The sequence below is a fragment of the Pristiophorus japonicus genome, chromosome 7 (assembly GCF_044704955.1).
Source record: "Pristiophorus japonicus isolate sPriJap1 chromosome 7, sPriJap1.hap1, whole genome shotgun sequence".
Taxonomy (NCBI): domain Eukaryota; kingdom Metazoa; phylum Chordata; class Chondrichthyes; family Pristiophoridae; genus Pristiophorus; species Pristiophorus japonicus.
This window is the reverse complement of record NC_091983.1, coordinates 139,302,395-139,328,284: the sequence shown is the minus strand read 5'-3', so window position 1 is coordinate 139,328,284 and position 25,890 is coordinate 139,302,395. Positions and strand designations below refer to the sequence as shown.

The 25,890-nt window shown below is 46.8% G+C and overlaps 1 protein-coding gene across 3 annotated transcripts in view; it reads right to left on the bottom strand.

Moving 5' to 3' along the window:
- scara5 (scavenger receptor class A, member 5 (putative)) overlaps positions 1-25,890 on the bottom strand; it is a 158,779-nt gene that overhangs the window by 122,724 nt on the left and 10,165 nt on the right. For all 3 annotated transcript variants that reach the window (XM_070885356.1, XM_070885357.1, XM_070885359.1), the window contains exon 3: positions 15,989-16,120. In XM_070885356.1, the coding sequence (XP_070741457.1) occupies positions 15,989-16,120 (132 nt within the window). The remainder of the gene's footprint in view (positions 1-15,988; positions 16,121-25,890) is intronic.

The window sequence follows — 25,890 nt, the reverse complement described above, 5'->3', positions numbered from 1 at the left end:
GGCAGTGTCAAACACCAATGCCTTCTACCTCGACGTTGTCAGCAGCCCAACACACCAGCTCCTTCCTCCATCCCTCCCCCCAAGATCACCCATATCCACCTCTACCGCCAAGAGACATGAAGACCAGGAGGGAGAGGAGAGAGAAGTGCCAGTCTTCGAACCACTTGAGGTCGAGGAGCTGTAAGAGAAGGACTCCATCTTGCCCAGAGACATGTGTACCATCTGTTCAGCCAACATTGGTGTCAGGGTCCGACTTTTTGGACTTCGAATTGGAGGAAGCAGGAACAAGTGGTGGGAGGCGCAGAAGCCGTGCCGGAAAAGCCACCAAGACGCAAGCACCCAGAATGATGCAACAAGCCGATGAGAATGCAGGATGGGCGGCAGCAATCCAGGAAATGGTCCAATTGTCAAGGATGAGTGTCGAGATTGGTCGAGATCTGCTGCCAGCATCGCTGTGGTGTATGTAGCACACAAATCACTGACTCCACATGGTCTGGTGTAAGTCTAACTGCTGTGACCTTCGTCCTTTATTGTTCAGCTCCAGAGTGCCTCCCAGGTTGGTGGACAGCCTTATATAGCCCTTGTTACAGGTACTACCAGGGTTTCCCACTGCAGCGCCCTCCGTGGTGTGGCATAGTACTTACAATACATTTAAGGTACTGGGACGATACACACATCATTACATAACATCACCTTTCCCCCCCCCCCCACCTGGACGCAGGACAACGATACACACATCATTACATAACATCAACTTATCCAACGGAAGGCAGGTGGGCATAGACAGTGCGTTAGTATGGTACATTTTATCTGGTACATTAACTGGTTATTGACTGGTAGCGGAACCTTGATTTCTTTGTTAGCCGTTATCATTAATTGTACTTCATCCATTATTTTACACAAATACAGTGGCCATTCAGCATTAAAAAAGTAATTCTTATTATAAATTCACTATCTCACATTAACATAGCTCATTTTGGACTCGCTCTGCCAAACAGAAGTCCTTTGTGGGGACCACCTCTTTGTAAGGCCCTTTTAAGACTCCCGGGTGCATTTCCTCTTTAAGGCGCCATCTTTGATGCAGGAGGATTCCACAAAGCTTCTCCTTGGGCGCCGCCATCTTTGATGCTCTGCAGCTCCAACACGATGCCGCCGCCATCTTCTTCTCCGCCGCTCCGGATGCCCTCCGCCGTCACAGCCTCTGCTCCCCTCCGCTGCCACCTGACTTGCCGCCTCTCCTGCGGCCGCCGTGGCCTCTCCAGCGGCCGCACTTGCCGCGTCCCCCGCGGCCTCCGTAGCGGCCTCCCCTGCGGCTGCCATGGCCGCCGCCCGACGCTACCAGCTCCTCGGGGCCCGCCCAACGGCCTCTTCCTCTGCGGGGCCCTTCTGAACCGCCGGCCCCTGGATCCCTCAACCCCCACCGCCCCTCCTAGGCCCGTCTGTGCAGGGCTGCTTGCCTGTGAGGGCTGGGGCTGCAGGGCCTCTGTGTGAGATCTGGGCCTGGGACTTGCCTGTGGGGATTAAGGCTGCAGGATCTCTGTGTGAGGTCCGGGGCTGGGACTTGCTTGTGGGTGGATTGAGGCTGCAGCTCCAGTTCGGTCGACGCTGCTCTCTGGGGACCCGGGGCACGGCAGCACCCCGGGGAGCAGCAGCTGTGGAGTGATGAAGTCTTCCCAGCTCCCACGGACCTTCCCCATCCACCTCCGGCCGAGGAGTGTCGGCCCATCGCCTGCAATGACCCACAAAGGTAAAGCGTGAGTCTCGTCCCCGTGGGATACCTGCACCATCGCTCTGCCAAGAACAGGTATTAGTTCCCTGGTATAGGTACGCAGCTTTGCCGTGACCGGGACCTGCTTGGGTTGTGCAGCTGGGTTAATCCACAGTTTATCAAAAGTTCTCCGACTCATCAACCGCGGACCCGAGCCCGTGTCCACTTCCATACTCACAGGGACTCCGTTGATTTTTACTTCACTTATCACTGGGGGCGAATCGTCGGTGCACGTGTACAGTCCCAACACCTCATCATCTTTTACCTGCTCCTCGCTGAACAGTGGATCATCCCCCATCTCCTCAGCCACACGGTGAGTCCGATTTCTTTTACACATACGCTGAAGGTGGCCTTTAACGTGGCAGATATTGCACGTATACTCCGCAAACCTGCACCGGTGAGCCCCATGGCTTCCTCCACAGCACCAGCATGGTGCTGCTTGATTGGCCCCCCTCGGCGGACTCTGAGCTCCAGGATCCCGAGGTCCGTGCTCTCTGCCCCGGGCAGAGCCACGTTCTGCAGTTTTGTCCGTGGTGGGCGCTATCCTGTGGACAGTGCCTGCCGGGTTCGAGACTGTGTGGATTATTTGCTTGGTGCTGCAAGTCGAGGTCATATATGCCCGGCTGATGGCGATGGCCTTTGTCAGAGTGACTGTGGGTTCCGTGGCCAGCAGCTTGTGAAGGAGGCCCTCGTGGCCAATCCCCATAACGAAAACGTCCCGCAAAGCCTCGTCAAGGTGTGCCCCAAAATCACACGGCGCCGCGAGTCTCCTGAGGTCTGCAGCAAAATTGGTGACATCCTGGCCCTCAGATCTGCAGTGATGGTAAAATTTGTATCTGGCCGTGAAGATGCTCTCCTTTGGTTTCAACTGGTCACGAATGAGTTCAGTCAGCTCCTCGTATGAGTTGTCCCTGGCGCTCCCAGGTGCCAGCAAATCCCTGACGAGACAGTAAACCTCATCTCCACAACTGGAGAGCAATATCGCCTTACGCTTCTCTCTCATTGCGTATGTGTCCTCCGTCAGGTCATTTGCTGTGAAGTAGTACTCGAGCCTTTCCGTAAAGGCCTCCCAATCATTGCCCATGGTAAAATCCTTTCGCGAGCCCAGAGTAGCCATGGTTGCGTGGAGTTTGTCCGCTTCCTCGTTGCCAATGTGGTGTATGTAGCACACAATCACTGACTCCACACGGTCTGGTGTAAGTCTAACTGCTGTGACCTTCGTCCTTTATTGTTCAGCTCCAGAGTGCCTCTCAGGTGTGGTGCACAGCCTTATATAGGCCTTGTTACAGGTACTACCAGGGTTTCCCACCGCAGCGCCCTCCGTGGTGTGGCATAGTACTTACAATACATTTAAGGTACTGGGACGATACACACATCATTACATAACAATCGCCACCTTTGTTGAGCAGCATACTGCCAGTATGTCGTGGTTCATCAGTGCAGTGGAGCGAAACACCGACTCTGTAGAGGCCATGCGGCAATTGATACTTTCGGGACATGACAGGCAACCCCCACGCGCACACCAGTGAGGCCGACCGAACCCAAGGAGCCGGAGATGCCAGCAGCTTCCATCTCGCCCCCTACATTCTCTCCAAGACCAACACGGCAGCAGCACTCCAGCTGCCCTCCTGCACAACGTCATGAAGCAGAGGAAGTGAGAGGCAGGGATGCGGCTCGCCGTGATGAAGGCGGAGCCATGACGAGGATGATGGGCCTCACATCGTGGGGGGCAAGAGAGGTGGTGGTAGTGAGTAGAGGGTTGGGTGTTGGTGCTGGTGATGTTGGTAACTCTTCATTAAGTTGTAGCCCTTCAACAGAGTACTTTTCATTTCCATCTGTGAAGTCATTCTGTGCAGTTTAAGGTTGATCTGAGAACTCCTTCTGAGTCTCTGACAATGGTGCGGCATATGGACGCTACCCGTGATGTGCAGCACTGGGGCACTCTGTGCGATTCTCCCTGCCACCCGATTTACTGCCAGCTCAGACCACCTTTTTGCCAGCGGTCGTTCTGGCGGGTGGGAGCAGCATCTTAGAGGATCGTGCACATGGAAAATCCCATTTTTGGAGCCTCCAGCATGGGCGGGTGACAGGAAGTTGCGCCGGCGGTACTTCACCGAGGAAACTCCCGCCGGGTGGGACCTGGGCAGCTGTGGGCAGTATTCTGACCAAGTTCGGGCCCATTAGTTTTGGTCCATACTGATCAATTATACACATATAGTAGAGAATAAACAAGACATAATAGAAGTATAATTCATATCAAAGACAAATAGTTCCTTTAATACTTGGGTTGTAGAGATACCAAAAATCATCAGCTACTTCTTAAACTAGATGACAGTTCTTAGCATTTTACAATGCAAGCTGTCCAGCTCCACTCCGATGCACCTCTTTGTCTGATTAGTGTCAGGTTCCTTCATTCCTGTACTCTCCAATGTTATTCACACTTGGGCATGCTACTAATGCTGAGGAGCTTGGCATGCTCAGCCACCATGAAGTATTCTATGAGGTAAACTTTCAACTTGCTGCCCAGTGTAAAACTGGCATTATGAATCCACCGCCCATTACAAAAACTACCTGATTTTCATTTCCATTGATTTGACACCCAGGGCGGCAAGTTGAAAATCTGCTCCATTAATTGATGGAGGATATCAGAGACGCATTTTAGAACATGAGTTGAGAATTTTGTTGCCAAATTGTTTCCATCGATTGAAACAACCGGAAAACATAGTGTTGGGAGAAATAATTGCCAGATACTGTAGATTCAACTCCCCATAGGAAACTGACAATCCCAGTGAGAAATGTTACCCTATTGCTCTGAACACTACCTTATCAAACTAATTGTAATAATACCAAACATTTATCTGATCATTTATCTGTCACATTTGTAAAGTCCTTACTCTACAGTATGAAACCACACGAGGCACATTCTGGGGACAAGGTCACTCTGTGACCTTAACTCTTTATTCACAGGACTCCAAAGACGATGACCCTGCGTGGGACCTCCCTTTTTATACCTGTGTGATCAGGTAAGGAGTGTCTCCCACAAGTTCATCCCTTGTGGTCAAGGTGTGCATCTAGGTTAAGTGTATACAGTAATACAGTGGTGTTACATTGTGGTTACATACATGACATCACCGCCCCCCCAAATTCTTATTGGGATCATAGGTTTAGTCTTTCAGGTGGTCTACGCTCCCTCGTGGAACGCCGCAGTTGGGGCTCTGGTTGTTGGACACTGACGTAAGTGTCTGTCACCTGTGGTGATTCCGGCCTGTCCGGGCTGACCTCAGGGACTGTGCATTCTTCTGATTGCTCTTGTTGCTCATTCACTGGCGGTGTTGTGATCTCCATCTCATGGTCTTCTTCAGGTTCCTCCGTGTCGATGCTGAACGTTTTTTTACTTGGTCCACATGCTTACTGCATATCTGACCATTGTTGAGTTTTACCACGATGGACCTATTCCCCTTTTTGTCAATTACAGTGCCCTCAAGCCATTTGGGCCCCATGGTGTGATTGAGGACGAATACAGGATCATTTACTTCTGTACATCTCCCTCTCAAATTACAGTCATAGTATTGGTTTTGTGATTTCTGCTTGCCCTCAACTATGTCGGTCAGGACTGGGTGAATGAGGGACAACCGAGTTTTGAGTGTCCGTTTCATTAGTAGCTCTGCGGGCAGGACCCCCGTGAGCGAGTGCGGTCGGGATCTATAGGCCAGCAGGAGACGCAATAGGCGGCATTGTAGGGAGGGTCCTTGAATCCTGAGCATACCTTGCTTAATGATTTGGACCGCACGTTCTGCCTGGCCATTGGAGGCCGGCTTGAACGGTGCAGTCCTGACATGGTTGATGCCATTGCCCGACATAAACTCTCGGAATTCGTAGCTTGTGAAACATGGGCCATTATCACTAACCAGGATGTCCGGCAAGCCATGGATTGCAAAGATCGCATGTAGGCTTTCCACGGTGGTGGATGACGTGCATGAATTCAGAATGATGCACTCGATCCATTTCGAGTACGCATCTACCACAATAAGGAACATCTTTCCCATAACGGGCCCACGTAGTCAACATGAATGCGTGACCATGGCCTGGTGGGCCAGGGCCACGGGCTGAGCGGGGCCTCCCTGGGGGCATTACCCAGCTGGTCACTCGTCGGCGTAGCATCTCCTCCAGGTTGTGGAGGTGTTCCTCGGTGTCTCGACCTGTGATGAGGATGTTGCCCTGGAATACGATCATTCCAGGAATGGATTTAAGCAAGCTTTCCATGTTTCGTTGAAAAATCGCGGCCACTGATCGAATGCCAAATGGGCACTTGTTATAAACGAACAGTCCCTTGTGCGTGGTGATGGTGGTCAATAGTTTAGATTCGTCGGCCAGTTCCTGGGTCATTTAGGCTGAAGTGAGGTCCAACTTGGTGAACAGCTTGCCGCTGCCAGCGTGGCGAAGTGGTCCTTCGCTCTCGGGAGCGAGTATTGATCTTGTAGGGACACCCGATTGATGGTGACCTTGTAGTCGCCACAGATCCTGACAGAGCCATCTGCTTTTAGGACGGGAACGATGGGGCTCGCCCAGTCGCTGAATTCAACAGGCGAGATGATGCCCTCTCTCAGCAGCCGGCCCAATTCGCTCTCGATCTTTTCCCGCATCACGTACGGCACCGCTCTGGCTTTGTGGTGCACTGGCCTGGCGTCTGGGGTGATGTGTATCACTACTTTAGTGCCTTTGAAAGTCCTGACGCCAGGTTGGAATAGTGAATCGAATTGTTGTAGGACTTGTGAGCACGAACATCGCTCCACAGATGACATTGCGTGAACATCCCCCCATTTCCAGTTCATCTCGGCTAACCAGTTCCTCCCAACAATTTGGGACTATTGCCTGGGACAATCCAGAGTGGCAACCGATTCACTAACCCATTGTGTGTGACAGCCATCATTGCACTGCCTAGCACCGGAATTATTTCTTTAGTGTAAGTCCCTAATTGTGTCTCAATACGTGCTAATTTGGGTCTACTGGCTTTAAGTGGCCATAGCTTCTCAAATTGCTGAATGCCCATGAGTGACTGGCTGGCCCCAGTGTCCAGCTCCATGCATACTGGGATACCGTTTAATAAAACCCTCATCATCATTGGTGGCGTTTTGGTGTATGAACTGTGAATATTCGCCACATGGACCCGCTGAACCTTGGCGTCCATCGATTTGCCCCAAAAGTCATCCTCAAGGAAGCCTCTTCTGGTCCATCCGCCTCATATATTAGTCTGGTTGCAGACTTCCTGCACATTCGAGCTAAGTGGCCACTGAGATTGCAGTTCCTGTAGACAAACTGTTGAAATCTGCAAGATCTAGCTGAGTGTTTTCCCCCACACCTCCAGCATGAGTTAAAGTTTCCATTGTTGGCAACAAAGTGACTATGGCCAGGCTTCCTGACTGTCCCTTTGACAGCTCTTAAGTACCCTATTGGTGGGTGTCAATGGCCCCATCCTGGGCCGCATTGTTCACTGTGATGGCGTGAATGTCCGTTCAGTCTGCCAACGTTTCTGTTGAAGTCCTACTCTGGGGTCTATTGCTTGCCTGGGGAGTGTCGGACTGCCCCTGCCTGCCTGCGGGGCTCTGAGTTGCACTTATGATGTTGACTCCCTGCTCCATCGCCGTATTGGAGGCAGAATTGCGTGCGTATATTATTTTCGTCTCTTCCTCCCCCGCCATGAAAGTTTGAGCTATCAACGCCGCCGCTTCCAAGTTCAAATCCTTGGTCTCAATTAATTTGCGGAAAATTTCCGCATGACCAATGCCCTCGATAAAGAAGTCCCTTAGCATCTCCCCCCTGCAGGCGTCTGTGAACTTACAGAGGCTGGCCAAACGCCGGAGATCCGCTACGAAGTCCAGTCTGCTCTGTCCTTCACGACATCGGTGGGTGTCGAATCTGTGTCGGGCCATGTGTATGCTACTCGCTGGTTTGAGATGCTCCCCGATCAATTTGCTAAGTTCTTCAAAGGCTTTGTTCACCGGCTTTTCGGGTGCTGGTAAGTCCTTCATGAGCGCGTAAGTCTTTGGTCCGCAGCTGGTTAAAAGATGAGCCCTTCGCTTGTCGGCCGCTGCATCCCCCAGCCATTCTTTCATAACGAAGCTTTGCTGAAGCCTCTCGACAAAATCGTCCCAGTCTTCCCCAACACAGTACCGTTCCTTTGTGCTACCAGTGGCCATTCTCGTGGGTCGTGAATTCCCGTTTCTCGTCGCCAATGTAAAGTCCTTACTCTACAGTATGAAACCACACGAGGCACATTCTGGGGACAAGGTCACTCTGTGACCTTAACTCTTTATTCACAGGACTCCAAAGACGATGGCCCTGCGTGGGACCTCCCTTTTTATACCTGTGTGATCAGGTAAGGAGTATCTCCCACAAGTTCAACCCCTTGTGGTCAAGGTGTGCATCTAGGTTGAGTGTATACAGTAATACAGTGGTGTTACATTGTGGTTACATACATGACAACATTAGTGACACCAATCTCTCACTATCAGCACTGCTATCCCTCTCCTGTCAGAATCTGCCTCAGTAAAGCACAATACTGTGGGCATCAATTGGAGGGCAAGAGGAGTGCTGAGTATCAGAACATAAGAACATAAGAAATAGGAACAGGAGTAGGCCATACGGCCCCTCGAGCCTGTTCTGCCATTCAATAAGATCATGGCTGATCTGATCATGGACTCAGCTCCACTTCCCTGCCCGCTCCCCATAACCCTTTACTCCCTTATTGCTCAAAAATCTGTCTATCACCGCCTTAAATTTATTCAATGACCCAGCCTCCACAGCTCTCTGGGTCAGGGAATTCCATAGATTTATAATGCTCAGAGAAGAAATTTCTCCTCATCTCAGTTTTAAATGGGTGGCCCCTTATTCTGAGACTATGTCCCCTAGTTTTAGTTTCTCCTATGAGTGGAAATATCCTCTCTGCATCCACTTTGTCAAGCCCCTCATTATCTTACATGTTTCAATAAGATCACCTCTCATTCTTCTGAACTCCAATGTGTATAGGCCCAACCTACTCAATCTATCCTCATAAGTCAACCCCCTCATCTCCGGAATCAACCTAGTGAACCTTCTCTGAACAGCCTCCAATGAGTAGGTGAGTCTCAGCTGATACGCTCAACTGAAAGAGCCAGAAGTACTGCATGTTTGTTCTATCCAACACCACAGCCTTTTTTTCCAGAGGTGCTCACCTCATTCATACGTGTCTCTGTGCTGTGAGTGGGAGGCATCATTTCATGGGCAGAACAATTTACTGGGTAGACTGGATGAAATTAGGAAGTGAGCCAGATTTGGTCAGGATTTGCAATACCAGCCTTGGGGCAAATGCTAGGAGTTTATCAGGCTTATTGCCCTTCTCATAGTATCACACCATTTCACACCAATGTGAAGCGATCTGCTACTCTGTTCTGATGGGAAAGAATTACTCTAATTCTCTGTATAATGGCCTCATGTACTTGTTGGGAGTGGTCAGCTTTATAGAACCTTAAGTTCTATGATTCTACAGCAGAAAAGTGTGATTAGAGTCATCATCATCATAGGCAGTCCCTCGGAATTGAGGAGGACTTGCTTCCACTCCAAAAGTGAGTTCTTTGATGGCTGAACAGTCCGATATGAGAGCCACAGGCCCTGTCACAGGTGGGACAGACATTCGTCAGGGGAAGGGATGGGTGGGACTGGTTTGCCGTGCACTCCTTCCACTGCCTGCGCCTGGCCTCTTCATGCTCCTTGCGTCGAGACTCAAGGAGCTCAACGCCCTCCCGGATGGACTTTCTCCAACTCGGGGGGTCTGCGGCCAGGGTGTCTCAGGTGTCAGTGGTGATGTCGCACTTTACCAGAGACGCTTTGAGGATGTCCTTATAACGTTTCCGCTGTCCTCCTTTGGTACGTATCTGGCATGCGTACTATGTGGCCTGCCCAGCGAAGCTGATGGAGTCTGGTCAGTGCTTCAATATTGGGGATGTTAACCTGGCCGAGGACACTGATGTTGGTGTGCCTGTCCTCCCAGGGGATTTGCAGGATCTTGCGGAGGCATCGTTGGTGATATATCTCCAGAGACTTGAGGTGCCTTCTGTACATCGTCCATGCCTCAGACCTATACAGGAGGGCGGGTATTACTACAGCCCTATAGACCATGAGCTTGGTGGTAGATTTGAGGGCCTGGTCTTCAAACACTCTTTTCTGCAGGCGGCTGAAGGTTGCGCTGGTGCACTAGAGGCGATACTGAATCTCCACATCAATGTCTGCCTTTGTTGATAAGAGGCTCTCGAGACATTGTCCAGGGCCGCGCCATGGATCTTGATGATTGGAGGGCAGTGCTGTGCGGCGATGACAGGCTGGTGAAGGACTTTTGTCTTACAGATGTTAAGCGTAAGGCCCATGCTTTCATATGCCTCAGTGAATACATTGAACATCATGGTACATCAGTCATTGAAGGTTGGCATGCAGGTACAGCAGGCGGTTAAGAAAGCAAATGGCATGTTGGCCTTCATAGCGAGGGGATTTGAGTACAGGGGCAGGGAGGTGTTGCTACAGTTGTACAGGGCCTTGGTGAGGCCACACCTGGAGTATTGTGTGCAGTTTTGGTCTCCTAACTTGAGGAAGGACATTTTTGCTATTGAGGGAGTGCAGCGAAAGTTCACCAGACTGATTCCCGGGATGGTGGGACTGACCCTATCAAGAAAGACTGGATCAACTGGACTTGTATTCACTGGAGTTCAGAAGAATGAGAGGGGACCTCATAGAAACGTTTAAAATTCTGACGGGTTTAGACAGGTTAGATGCAGAAGGAATGTTCCCAATGTTGGGGAAGTCCAGAACCAGGGGTCACAGTCTAAGGATAAGGGGTAAGCCATTTTAGGACCGAGATGAGGAGAAACTTCTTCACCCACAGAAAGTTGTTGAGGCCAATTCACTAAATATATTCAAAAGGGAGTTAGATGAAGTCCTTACTACTAGGGGGATCAAGGGGTATGGTGAGAAAGCACAAAGAGGGTGCTGAAGTTGCATGTTCAGCCATGAACTCATTGAATGGCAGTGCAGGCTAGAAGGGCCGAATGGCCTACTCCTGCACCTATTTTTCCATGTTTCTATGTTTCTATGACTCTATCCTGGAGTTCAGCCTCTGAATGTGCACAGACGCTGGCATCGTCCGCATACTGCAGCTCAACGACAGAGGTTGGGGTGATCTTGGACCTGGTCTGGAATCAGCGTAGGTTAAACAGCTTCCCACTGGTTCTGTAGTTTAATTCCACTCCAGCGGGGAGCTTGTTGATTGTGAGGTAGAGCATGGCGGCGAGGAAGATTGAGAAGAGGGTTGGAGCGATGACACAGCCCTGTTTGACCCCGGTCCGGATGTGGATTGGGTCTGTAATGGATCTGTTGGTAAGGATCACGGCCTGCATGTCACAGTGAAGCAGGCGAAGGATGTTGACAACCTTTGGGGGGCATCCGAAATGGAGGAGGACGCTCTGTAGACCCTCACGGTTGACAGTGTCAAAGGCCTTTGTAAGATTGAAAAAGGTCATGTATAAGGGCTGGCGCTGTTCCCTGCATTTTTCCTGCAACTGCCGCATGTCTGTTGTGCCCCATAGGGGACGAAATCCGCATTGTGATTCTGGGAGGAGCTCCTCGGCCACAGGGAGAAGACGATTGAGGAGAACTCAAGCGACGACTTTCCCAGTGGCTGATAACAGGGAGATTCCCCTGTAGTTGCTGCAGTCGGACTTGTGCCCATTTTTAAAAATGGTCACAATCACTGCATCTCTGAGATCTCCTGGCATGCTCTCCTCCCTCCAGATGAGAGAGATGAGGTCATGTATTAGAGTAGATAATTCCGATTTGACGCTAGCAATGGAACATACACATTGGGAAGAATGAAATTTGCATGATTCTATGCAACTGTTCAAGGCTGCATATCCTTTTTGCCAATCTGTTTTGAGGAGATGTTTCTTTAAAAAAGTGAAGCAACTGTGCTCACTGGTAAGGTTATTATCTCTGTAGTGTCAAAGGTATGTTGTTCAGTAGTTGCAAACAATGTAGATGTCTGCTTAACCTATTTAATACTTCAAATCTTAGCAAATGAGGAACTAATGCCTGAGTTGCTGGCCTCGAAATTCACGATTCCGGGAAGAACCATGACGGCCCGTTTGCAGTGGCCATTCGTCAAAATCAAATGGCCGCTGCTTTAGGCTGAACTGGCTGAACTGGCTGCCCTGACGTAAATTCGGCCTGGAGATCTTGCAGTGGTGTGGGGTTTGCGGCAGTAGTGACGCGCTAAAAGTGTGCATCGCTGCCACTCCGCCCCGGACCCATTTTCAGCATGAAGAAGCCGGTCCTTTAGCTGACGGTGCCCCCGCCAGCTTTTAGGGCCGCTGCATAGTGGCAGAGATCTCGGAGCGTTGGGAGCAGAGAGAGACAAGAAGTTAAGATCCAAACCTGAGGATAAGTCGGAAGCTCCCCGGAGTCCTCAAAGTAATAGCAGTTGAGTTGGTCTCACAGATTAGTCCAGTAAGAGATCATCTGGGGGAGATCCCGGAGCCAGCTCCGTATTGCTCAGCAACAAGTCCAGGAGCCTCGTCAATGGACTGGAGGAGTTCAGCACAGAATCTGCACTCAAGAGGAGGGAGAGAGAGAGAGAGAGAGGGAAAGTGAGCAGGTGAGAGAGAGAGAGGTGGGGAGAGAAGGAGGGAGTGAGGGAAAGGGAGAGAGAGGAGTGAGAGAGGGAGAGAGGGGGAGCGAGAGAGAGAAAGGGAGGGAGTGGGAAAGAGAAAGGGTGAGAGAGAGGGAAGGGAGCAAAGGAGAAAGAGATAGAGAAGAGGAAAGGGACTGAGAAACAAAGAGAAAATTTGATTGGGAGAGAGAGAAATAGAGAAATAGGAATCGAGAAAGAGAAAAGGGGAAAAAAAACTCGAGAAAGAGGGAGAAAAATAGAGATCCCGGGATTCACAGAGAGAAAACGGAAATCTCAATCCGGGGGCTCAGACTGGAAATGTCACCCCAGCTCAGCAATCCACGCAGTAACAAATGGGAATTTGTTCCACCTCCGCTGCCTCCAGGCTAGATCCAAGGTTGTCCCATCCTCCGTCATCGAACTACAGTATGCAGGCGATGCTTGCGTCTGTGCACACTCGGAGGCCAAACTTCAAGCCATAAACATCTTCACCAAGGCGTATGAAAGTATAGGCTTATTGTCTACAGGGCAGTAGTGATACCTGCCCTCCTACATGGCTCAGAGTTGTGGACTGTATACAGCAGACACCTCAAAGCACTGGAGAAGTACCACCAACGCTGCCTCCGCAAGATCCTGAAAATCCATTGGGAGGCCAGGCGCACCAACATTGATCTTCTCACATAGGCCAACATCCCCAGCATCGAAGCACTGACCATGCTCGATCAGCTCCACTGGGCACGCCACATTATCCGCATGCCCGACACGAGACTCTAAAAGCAAGTGCTCTTCTCGGAGCCTTGACATGGCAAGCGAGCCCTAGGTGGGCAGAGGAAACGCTTCAAGGACACCCTCAAAATCTCCTTGACAAAGTGAAACATCCCCACCGACACCTGGGAATCCCTGGCCCAAGACCACCCAAAGTGGAGGAAGAGCATCCGGGAGGGCGCTTAGCATCTCGAGTCTCATCACCGAGAGCAACCAGAAACCAAGCGCATTCAGCAGAAGGAGTGTGCATCAACCCAGGCTCCCCATCCACCCTTTCCTTCAACCACTGTCTGCCCCACCTGTGACAGAGACTGTAGGTCCCACATTGGACTCTTCAGTCACCTGAGAACTCACTTTTAGAGTGGAAGCAAGTCATCCTCGACTCCGAGGGACTGCCTATGATGATGATGACGATGCTCACATCACATTATACAGCAGCCCAGCAGGTATGAAAAATAATCAATATAGCTACAAACAGCTACCAGAACAATAAAGAGTGCAGAAAAATAACATATAAACATCATTTATCACCCTTGTGCATTTCCTTACAAGCCCTCTTATGCATGCCTAACCTGTGACTTTGCCTCAGTGTCTCCCCTGTGGCTGACTCATGGGTCTGGGAAGGCTGCTGTCTTCTCTGTGTGGAAGCTGCAGATGTCCTTCTAGGATGCCCTCGAGCAGCTTTGGGCCTGGAAGGGCTGGTTGGAGATTGGTCAACATCCACCTGGGATGGTTCAGTCTGGCTTGGCTCAGGGTGGAGGCACTGGCGGAGTGACATGTCTCGGGCCAGGAATGCTGCGAGCCGGAGGGAGTGCATTATCCGTATCCTGGCCCGAGGAGCCCGTGTCACTGACCAGGAGCTCAGGTAGGTGCTGGAATGTCCCCCGTGGCCCGTGGTGGACCCAGCCATGAAAGCAACACTGAGGTCTCGGGGGGCATCCAGCTGAGGCTGCATACGAGCAGCCACAGTCTGAAAGCCACCAGATATGACAGAACTTAGACGCTCCATTGACTATTATAGAGCCACGGCCATCCTCTCCAGAGCAGCACCGATACGCTCGTTCCTTCACATCTGTGCTGCAATGGCAGCTGTCACATCACCCTAAGGGCGAATTTCCCATGGGAATAATGCCCCAATTAAGACTGCAAATTTCAGCTTTGCAGCTAATTGGGGGAAAAAGGCCTTAACACCACCATCTTTCTGGCTGCACTGAATTTCAGCCCCGCGATCTGTTGGCACTATGAAGATTGCAACTGCCAAAAAGATGAGCTCATAAGTGTCAAGATCAGGGAAATGAATGAAATTTATGATCAAAAAGTGAGATCAATTGCAAATACATTTTTTGTACTTATTTTTAAGGGTGAGTTACATGATATAAGTGACATTTTTAAACCAAGATGAATGACAGCTTGCATGTTGAAGGCTTAAAAAAACCTAACCGTGTTAGTGGATTTTCTGAAAAGTCAGATGCATGAGACATCCCTTCAGACTTTGTTTTTTTTGCCACTTCAAACTGTAACAGTAGCATAGTCAAAGTTAGTGTAGCTGGCATCAGCCACACTGCCCCAAATTCTCCTACTCCTCCCCTTAATGGAAGTGGAATATTTTTAGCCACCTACGATCTTTGGCTATCTTTTGATACTGATTAAATGTGTGGTAAAAGTAAGTGAGAGCTTGGCGCAGCTTGGCTGGTGCTGATCATGATTACTAGCCTCTGCTTTCATCCTCCTGTTAGTGAACCTACACTGCACTACAAACTGAAGGATCTCACCAGTGGGAGGATGGAACTTCAAATGCACGCAGCTTCACACAAGTACAACTCTCTACTATAAACACAGTATAGGATGTCAGGCAAATAAATACCAGCTGTTTGTCCTGCTTTTAAACCTCCTCTTTTGAGGGTCTATTGTGGGTCTATAACTATGTCGTTACACTACAGATACCAGTCTCAAACTTATGTGGTACAATGCACAACTGGCAGACCAAAGTTACACTGTCGGTTGCGCCTCTTATGGAGTTCAGTGGTGAAGCTGTGTTTGCATAGGTGGACTCTGCTACCTTCACAACTAATCCTTAATATTATGAAGTATAGCTTCTTTCCTAACATCAAATGAGTCAAAAATAAGTTTATAATGTTCTCATTATGTCCAATGGACTACCTGAGGACTAAACTGGGGCTTTGCACTGGACTGTAGTTATACTACACTGGGCGTGCACCCTGAATGATACGAGATTACCACAACTCTTATTTCAGTGTTTTGGGGAGTCAGATGCTCATCCTGATTCCCACATTATACTGCCACCTTTGATTTGATGCTTACCCAAAACAATTTTACATCAACACGAAAGGAATATTAAAATGGCAGCTTTTGCTAGGTTACTGAGTGCACGCATAAGTATTGACATTAAGATATTTATGAAACACACATGTGAGACATTTTTTATACTAGTTATGTACTATAAATCATTAACCTTTTAAAACTGTAACATATTTTTACATTTATGATTAAAAACAGAACTTATTCTGCATTTCACTCATAGTTTGCATTTACATATGCTTTCTTATATATATTATAAATATTTCAGAAATGGCCTTTTTGTATCATCAAAGCAACTCATGTTCTGCAGAAAAGGGGAGGGGCAACATCTGATTTTATGGCCGAGCTTGATCACTGAATTTTTAACAACGATTCAATGCTTGTTTATTATATCTGCCACCTACCCCGAGAGGGGACAGCTGCCTTATGAAAATAGGATGTGTTACCTGCAACAATGATAATTCCAATACAAATGAGGAAAACAAGAAGATACAGGACGGCTATCGCACACTTGATTCCTGCCAGTGAGTTCCAGTGATTGCAAAAATTGTTTGCTATCCCTCGCCTTCCAGCTGGTCCTTAACAAAATGAAATAAACAGTTAGAGGCTCTTCCTTTTCCCTCTTGCCAAAACTCATTTCTATTTACATGGTGACACTTTACCAAAAATACTGCATAAATCCTGTTAACAGTGTAAAATTATATGCATAAATAACTCTTTACAAAACCACCATTACAGAATGAAGCTTAAATATGTAGTTCTCTTTCCAAATACAGAACCTTCGCCCTCTGCCCAATGCAGCATGGCAGCATCTACATGCTCGTGTGAGTCCATGGATACATCTCCACATTGTGAAATAGAATGACATTTACATAAAAACATAATTAATTTAATTTTACAATAGGTTTAACAATTGCCAGATTTTTAATTAAACAATTATTTTGAGTCAATTTATATAAGGTTAGTCGCTACAATGGGTACAATTTAAGCAGTGGTTTCCCGATTTCAGCGGAAACCCTGGAGCAATGGTGTAAACAGCTGTTTATGCCATTTCTCCGGGGTTTCTGCTGATCTTGCACCAAGGACAATTGGGACAACCCATGTGGAAACTAATGATGAATATGTCAAATTTGACATTCAGGTTTATAAGAACAACAGGCACTTTTTTCCACAACCCTCCTACGTGTGTTAAACTGCAGTCTTTTGAGATCCATCATTGGTTGGGAAATTGCCGACCACACAGCCAAGGGGTTAAAAATGTGTGCATTTGCATACAGCATGTGCTTCTGCCTATGCGCTTGAAATCAGTCATAGACAGCTACAGAAATAGCACTGGTACCAGAACTATGTTCTAACCACAGGTTCCTGAACCAGAGTTAGAAAGAAAGAAAAAACTTGCATTTATAGGGCGCCTTTCATGACCTCAGGACTTCACAAAACACTTTACATCCAAGGAAGTACTTTTGAAGTGTAGTCGCTGTCATAATGTAGGAATCATGGCAGCCAATCACACAGCAAAACACAGAGGTCAGGAGTACACTGTTAAGCTGCTGCAGAGATTCTACACTATTCAGTTTTTCAACAATTCTTCATGAAATAGTCTACTCCTGATAATTCCAAATTGTCTCTTTGCAGTAAAAAAGTTAATGATCCAATAATTTGAATTAAGCTACATGAAATAACATGGCAAAGAATAATTTAGTGCTAAAAAAAATCTCGTGCTAAAAATGGAATTATCAGATAAATTGACTTGTGACCTTGAATTAAGAGCAGACTGTATCGGATATTACATAGAATTACATAGAATTTACAGCACTTTCTGCCCAACTGGTTTATGCTGATGTTTATGCTGCACACAAGCCTCCTCCCATTCTATTTCATCTAACCCTATCAACATAATGTTCTATAGGTCCGTGCAGCAGAGCTGCTCTCCAGTCATCTTCATTAATCCTTGCCACTGGACCAAAACCTAGCTCTGCAAGCCACCACACGTTAAAAAAATCCACGCACAGGCATCTTCCACCCTTCAACATGTAGTTCAAGACCTGGAATATCAGGTCCTTCATTGAGAAATACCTGTGAACTCATCCTTTTTGAAGTGGAAGCAAGTCAATCTCAAAAAGAGGGACCGCCTAAGAGGAACGTTCTATTCCTTTCTCCTTCATGTGTTTATCTAGCTTCCCCTTAAATGTATCTGTCCTATTCACCTCAACTACTCAAATTGGCAAATGGTGGCAAGTGGTATTCCACAAGGTTCGGTGCTTGGATCATTGATATTGTTCACCATTTACATAAACGAGATGGACTCGGGAATCAGAAGTACAATTTCAAAATTTGCAGGTGACTCCAAATTAGGGTGTGTAGTTATTATAAAGGAGGACTGTGACAAATCACAGGAAGACATTAATAAGCTTGCATAATGGCTGTGTAATTGGCAAATTAACTTCAATATAGATAAGTGCGAGGTAATACATTTTGTTAGGAAGAATAAGGAGGCCACATACTCCTTGTAAAATAAAGGGGGAATGTTAACTCCCAGAAACAGGTGGGTTGGGGTCGGGTGGGAGGTTGGAGGTTAAAATGTAAAAAAACTGAATCCCGACTCCTAACCCGTCTCCAACCTGCCCACTTCCAGTTTTAATGGAGGCGGGATGGAGGGCAGGCAGCCAACCCGATGCCAGGAGATGGGTCGCCTATTTAAATATTATAATGAGGCTAGCGTGCCTCATGGTGATCCACCAGTAGAATCTTAATTCTGGTTGGTCAGGTTTCCCAGGCCTCAGGGAACCCACCAGCTAAAGTAAGGCAAGGATTGCTGGATCCAGGAGGCATGTGCCTTTACAATTACTTCCTGGATCCAGCGTTCTGCCTCACTGCCCCTCTGCGATTGGAAACCCCCCAAGGCCTCCAATCACCCCTCCAAAGCCTCTGATTTCCCCACCCCACCCCAGCCTCCGACCCGCCCTCGAGGCTTCTGATTCCTCCCCAACGTCCCAAGCCTCCGATCATTCCCCAGGCCTCTGATCCCCAACATGGGGCATCTCAACCCCGTGACGAGGCCTCCCATCTTCCCCCAGCCTCCTCCCCAAAGGCTTCCACTCCCCCGTCCGGCCCCCAATCACCTTCCCGGCTTCCCCCTTCCCGATGTTCCTTTGGCCCAGATGCTTCTCCGCCCCCCGATGCTTCTCCGACGCATATGTCCCAACCACAGCAGGGTCTGCGGGAAACCTGTTATCCTGGGTTTCCTGACCACTTTCTAGCACCTTCCTGCTCCCAACCTCCTTTTAGATAAAAGTTCCAGCCTAAGTGTTTAACTGGGGGTAGAGGAACACAGTGATCTTGGGGTACAGACACACACTAAAAGTAGAGACACAGGTTTATAAGGCCATATAAAATCAAACAAAGCATCGGGGTTCATTTTGAGAGGGATAGAATTGAAAAGCAGAGAAGTTATGTTAATACAAAAGCAAAATACTGCGGAAGCTGGAATCTGAAATGAAAACAGAAAATGCTGGCAATCTCGGCGGGTCAAGCAGCATCTATGGAGGGAAAAACAGAGTTTAGCGTTTTGGGTCGACGAGCCTTTGTCAGAACTGGCTATGTCATGTTAAACTTGTATAGAACCTTGGTGATACCACACTTGCCATCCTGTGAACAGTTCTGGACTCCATATTATAAAAAGAATATAGAGACACTGGAAGAGGTGCAAAAAAAATTACTAAAGTGATACCAGAACTGAGAGGTTATACCTATCAGGAAAAATTGAACAGCTGCGGCTCGTTTCTCTAGAAAAGAAAAGGCTGATGAGTGAGGGGTAACCTGATAGAGGTCTTCAAGGTTATGAAAGGATTTGATAGGGTAGACGCAGAGAAGATGTTTCCACTGACAGAACTAGGGGACATAAATATAAGATGGTCACTAATGAACCAAATAGGGAATTCAGAAGAAACTTCTTTATCCAAAGAGTGGTTAGAATATGGAAGTGAATAGTATGGATGCATTCAAGGGGAAGCTAGATAAACACATGAAGGAGAAAGGAATAGAAGGATATGTTGATGGGGTTAGATGAAGAGGGGTGGGAGAAGGCGTGTGCGGAGTATAAACACCGGCACGGAGCTGTTGGGCCGAATGGCCTGTTTCTGTGCTGTAAATACTTTGTAATAATTTGTAATATTTTCTAACTACTACATGTTAGTATGAAGGCAGAGTTGGCTAAAGTGGACTGGGAAAATAGATTAAAATGTAAGACGGTTGATAAGCAGTGGCAGATATTTAAGGAGATATTTCATAACGCTCAACAAAAATATATTCCAGTAAGAAGGAAAGACTTAAAGAGAAGGGAGACATCTGTGGCTAACTAAGGAAGTAAAGGATGGTATCAAATTGAAAACAATTTCAATTGGGAATTTCAATTTCGATTGGGAAATTTTTTAAAACCAGCAAAGGATGACTAAAAAATAATAGAGGGGGAAGATGGATTATAAATATAATAACAGATAGTAAGAGCTTCTACAAGTATATAAACAGGAATGGAGTAGCTAAAGTAAACGTTGGTCCCTTAGAGGATGGGACTGGGGAATTAATAATGGGAAACAGGGACATGGCAGAGACTTTCAACAATATTTTGTATCGGTCTTAACAGTAGATGACACTAAAAACATCCCAATAATAGATAATCAAGGGGCTAGAGGGAGGGAGGAACTTAAATCAATCACAATCACTAAGAAAAAGTACTCGGTAAAATAATGGGACTAAAGGTGGACAAGTCCCCAGGACCTGATGGACTGCATCCTAGGGTCTTAAAAGAAGTGACTACAGAGATAGTGCATGAATTGGTTGCAATCTATCAAAATTCTCTGGACTCTGGAGAGGTCCTAGCGAATTGAAAAACTGCAAATGTAATGTCCCTATTTTAAAAAAGTGGGAGACAGAAAGCAGGAACTATAGACCTGTCATTGGGAAAATGCTGAAGCCCACTATTAAGGAAGCAGTAGCAGGACATTTGGAAAAGCATAATACAGTCAAGCAGAGTCAGCATGGTTTTATGAAAGGGAAATCATGTTTGACAAATCTGCTGGAGTTCTTTGAGAATGTAACGAGCAGGGTGGATAAAGGGGAACCAGTGGATGTGGTGTATGTGGATTTCCAGAAGGCATTCGATAAGGTGCCACATAAAAGATTACTGCACAAGATAAGAGCTCACGGGGTCGGGGGTAATATATTTGCATGGATAGAGGATTGGCTAACTAACAGAAAACAGAGAGTCAGGATAAACGGGTCATTTTCCGGTTGGCAAACGGTAACTAGTGGGATGCAACAGGGATCGGTGCTGGGGCCTCAACTATTTACAATTTATATTAATGACTTGGATGAAGAGAACAAGTGTAATGTAGCCAAGTTTGCTGATGATACAAAGATGGGTGGGAAAGCAAGTTGTGAGGAGGACTCATATAATCTGCAAAGTGATATAAACAGGCTAAGTGAGTGGGCAAACATTTGGCTGATGGAGTATAATATGGGAAAGTGTGAGGTTATACACTTTGGCAGAAAAAATAAAAAAGCAAATTATTATTTAAATGGAGAGAGATTACAAAATGCTGCAGTATAGAAGGACCTGGGGGTCCTTGTGCATAACACAAAAAGTTAGTCTGCAGGTACAGCAAGTAATCAGGAAGGCAAATGGAACGTTGGCCTTTTTATTGCAAAGGGGATGGAGTATAAAAGCAGGGAAGTCCTGCTACAACTGTACAGGGTATTGGTGAGACCACAGCTTGTGCCCGAATTTGATCAACCTACCACCGGCTGCCACCGAGTTTTCTCGGCGGTCTCCGCGTTTTTTTGGCACTCTCCTCACCGTACGGGTTTGGTGAGTTTCTCATGTTGGCAGTTTGAATGGACCGCTGGGGAGTGTCCGCTGGTGCACCAGCGCGCAATGCCAAAAAAAGTCCTTTTGCCTGCTCCCGCCTGAAATTCATCCAAGCGGTCCTCCGCTCCAGCAGGAGAAAAGACCGCTACATGGAAGCAGGTCTTACATGGACGGTAGGTATGAAGACCTGCAAGAAAAGGTTTGTGAGATGTATTGCTTTAATTCTTTTGCAGCGATTTTGTTTGAAAGGATCCTCTGAAGGTTTTGTCATGTTTTGTTTTTTATTTGTTGAACATTTTTTTTTTCATTCTAGCCTTGATGTTACTTTGTCGAGGATTGCATCTGCCTCCCAGAATCCGACCTACTGCCCACTGCCGCCCAGGCGGGCGTTTTTTTTCTCCATTTTTTTCACTAGACTTGCTCCCAAAGTACCGTCAGGATTTTAGCGGTCTTTTCGACAGTAAATGGGCAGAACTTAGGTTTGACCAAATTCGGGCCCCTAGAGTTCTGCGCACAGTTTTGGTCTGCTTATTTAAGGAAGGATATACTTGCATGGAGGCAGTTCAGAGAAGGTTCATATGGTTGATTCCTGAGATGAAGGGGTTGACTTATGAAGAAAGGTCGAGCAGGTTGGGCCTATATTCATTGGAGTTTAAAAGAATGAGAGGGAACCTTATTGAAACATATAAGATAATGAGGAGGCTCGACAAGGTAGATGCAGAGAGGATGTTTCCCCTCGTGGGGGAATCTAGAATTGGGGGCATAGTTTAAGAATAAGGGGTCACCCATTTAAAACTGAGATGAGGAGAAATTTCTTCTCTCAGACAGTTGTAAATCTGTGGAATTCTCTGCCCCAGAGAGCTGTGGAGGCTGGGTCATTGAATATATTTAAGGTGGAGATAGACAGATTTTTGAATGATAAGGGAGTGAAGGGTTATGGGGAGCGGGCAGGGAAGTAGAGCTGAGCCCAAGATCAGATCAGCCATGATCTTATTAAATGGCCAAGCAGGCTTGAGGGGCCAGATGGTCTATTCCTGCTTCTATTTCTTATGTTCTTATATTATAGCAAATTCCACATTCTAACCACTCTCTGGGTCACGAAGCTTCTCCTGAATTCCTTATTGGATTTATTGATCACTATCTTATATTTATGATCCCTAATGAAAGTGAAGATTTAGTTTTGATCGTGTGTATTTTTTTGCAGAAATAGGATGATTTCTTAATCTAGTAATGTTTGGTACCCATTTTTTGGTACATTTGGAGTAAATTAAATTGCTGCCAAATTAACTTGCAAGATTCCTTTCTTTGTTCAACAGAAAAATAACATTACAATGAAGTTGTTAATGAAAGACACATTGCGAGTCTTTTGTAAACGGGAGTTCCAAATTGTCAAATAAACCTGTCAGCCAGAACACTTCAAGATCAAAACAAAGGTTCCTTCACGTAACAGCTTGAAGCATATCTGAAGTATTAACAAACTGAAATACACCTTGATAGGAAAAAGCTTCAGGATTCTTTTTTGCTGATCTGTAGGTTTCATGGGTATCAAAGCAATATAAGCAAATTGAATTTTTCACCTCCTGGAGGTGGTTTACTCTTTGCTCGAATTCATTTCCATGAGTTTGCCATACAGGGTATCACCAAACTCCTATTATTCACGTTTGGAATTTTATTATGGCCTTGACTGATCAAGCCTGGCAGGCTATTGAAGCACAGGTGTTATCACAGCCAAGCATGATTGTGTCCTCCCCTGATGTTCACATGTGTACATCTGACATGACTATTGGATAGAAATTATTGTTACTGCCCAAGATCCAGCTACCTGACAAGGAGAAACCTCTGCAGGTAGCTAACTACAGAGTAGTTCCATTAGCTACAAGCACATCTGCAGCCAACTTTGTGTATCAGAATAGCCCTGCTAATGGCTAGCAAGGTGACTACAGCCTTGAATTTTAGTCAGGGGATATCAACTGTCACAATCAATTTACAATCCATTGATGTATCTGTCATGTATGTACATTCTGTTTGTAGCCACCAGATGGCGTCATTGTTGGAGGCCACTGAGCAGCATGCACATGGTGCTGCTCAGGTATAAAAGGCCAGCCATTTTGAGAGTCAGGCACTTTGGGCCTAAATAAAGCAGAGCCAAGTTTGTTCCTTGCTTAGTTAAACAGTACTCAGTTTGAACCTTTATTGCATACATAACAGTATCAAACAGGGGCCTCTGTTTTATTCAATTGAGCAAGTCGCTTCACTTCCTTTCCCATTCAACAGCAACTACAACATGACAGGACTGGCCAAATGTTATTAGACTGTTGTATTTCTGAAAATACAGAGATTGATTGCAACCCATGTTACCACCTGAGCTCTGTGGTGCAATGCAATGGCCCACATAAACAGAAAGGGTTTCAACTCCCATCAAATTACAGCTAGACAGTGGCCAACAACATCACATCATGATTTGGCAACAATCAATTGTGCCATGCTTATTTGAAGGCAAAGAGAGACTGAGAGCATTGCTGTTTAGATACCATGGCTATCCTCTTCAATGTTGACTAATTATACCCTTGCTGCAGCCACAGGAGATTGCTTTCTGAGCAGAATTATACCCTTGCTGCAGCCGCAGTGATAAAGTGCATAAACAACAAGGTCCATGCAATCAACAGGATTATGACTGAGCATGCCATTTGCACCTTGAAGCAAGACTTCAGATAACTTGATAGATCATGGGGCAACGTATAGTGTGGCCCATCTCCTCCCAGGTTATCAAGATCACTCTCATCTGTGTAGGCTCCACAAATTTTCCACACATAACATTCTAACTATGAGGAAGGAGGCCAATCTGGGAGCAAGGCCAGAGCAGGCCACAGACATTGATCATTCGGATATGGCTGCAGGTAGCCAAGAAAACTGGTTGATCAGGCAATCATCCAAGATGAATTCACCGAAGTGACTGAACTACCATTGAAAGCAAGCTTTCTGTCCACATGCAAACAAGAAAGTGCCTCAAAGCACCTTTTGCAATACAATCCTTTGTACTTCAGAAAGAAAATCATTAGACAAAGTTAAAATACAATGCAACCTACTTTGTGTTGTATGAATAATGTATTTTCCACAGATCTTTCCCTTAGTAATGGTGTAGTAGTGGTGTTCCCTGGGAGGACAGACGCACCAACATTAGCGTCCTCGACCAGGCAAACATCCTCAGCATCGAAGCACTGACCACACTTGATCAGCTCTATGGTAGACAAACGTGGGCATTAATGACTGCATAGATTTGGCAGTCAGTCTCATCCTTACTCCTATCCAAACCTTGCAAATGTCTTGGGCAGTTTAAAATGACTCCTGTAGATAATTCTGCTCAGAAAGCAATCTCCTTTTATAAGAAGGTCCTGTGTGGCTAGAATACATATGCAGTGAGGAAGGAATTGAGTTGGCTCTCTGGCAGCAAGACTCTGCTGCTCATTTACCATCCCCACTTGCTCTTCCTCGTGTATGCGCTGTGACTCATCCAATACTATCTACACATGCTCACTATCTATACTCTCCCGACTATATGTAACTGTATTGGTGCATGCTAAATTTGGCGAGAATGACGCAGAGTTGCTGTCTTGCTCATGGACACAGCAGTGCAGGCAGTCAGCTCTCGCTGGACTACAAACAGAAAAGGAACATATGTAATAATGCTACCTCCAGCCAGCACCTTCAAGCAGTGCTTTCATTGCAATACACTGGTTGTGATGTTTTTGTGGTTAAGGCTGAGAATTTCCTCAAAATAAGTTAAGTCGCTGTTGCCCCTTTTAAAAAAATATATTGCACCATCCAGTAGAGTGCAGAGGGAGTTACAGGTGGATTTCCTGGGTCTGCTCATTTGCATTCCCATTGGTGCAGTCATTGGAGTACAACCCCATGTAAAACTACCTGAAAACTTCTGTACAGCCTTTAAAAATACAGCGCAACCCGTACTCTTCAACAACAGACTGGGAAATAAACAGATGAGAGAGGAAAGTGCTTGGCTCTTTCACTGTAGCTGCAGAAATCTTTACTCAAATACTCTGAACTCTTCTGTGGCAGGAATCTCTCACTTTCTGGCAGACGCTGCATATCTTAAACTCCGTTACCCAGTGTGCATTAACAGTGCAAAACCAGGAAAGTCACAACTGCTACACCACTGGCTCTCATTGTAACATATGCAAATAAGACCTGTAGCGAATCGGCTGTGGTCCCATAGAAACGTAGTTGACTCATAACTGCCTGCTGAAGTGGCTAATAGGGATGGGCAATAAATGCCGACCTTGCCAGTAATGGCCACATCACAAGAATAGATTTTTTAAACCAAAGTTTTGTTAGGAACAGCACAACTGAAGGAATGTACTGTAGCTTCATTCATTAATAACAGGACATGCACAGATCTAAAGCAGCACTAAAGGTTCAGGAAATGGTGAACTCGAGTACTCTTTCAACCAACCACATTTACGGAAA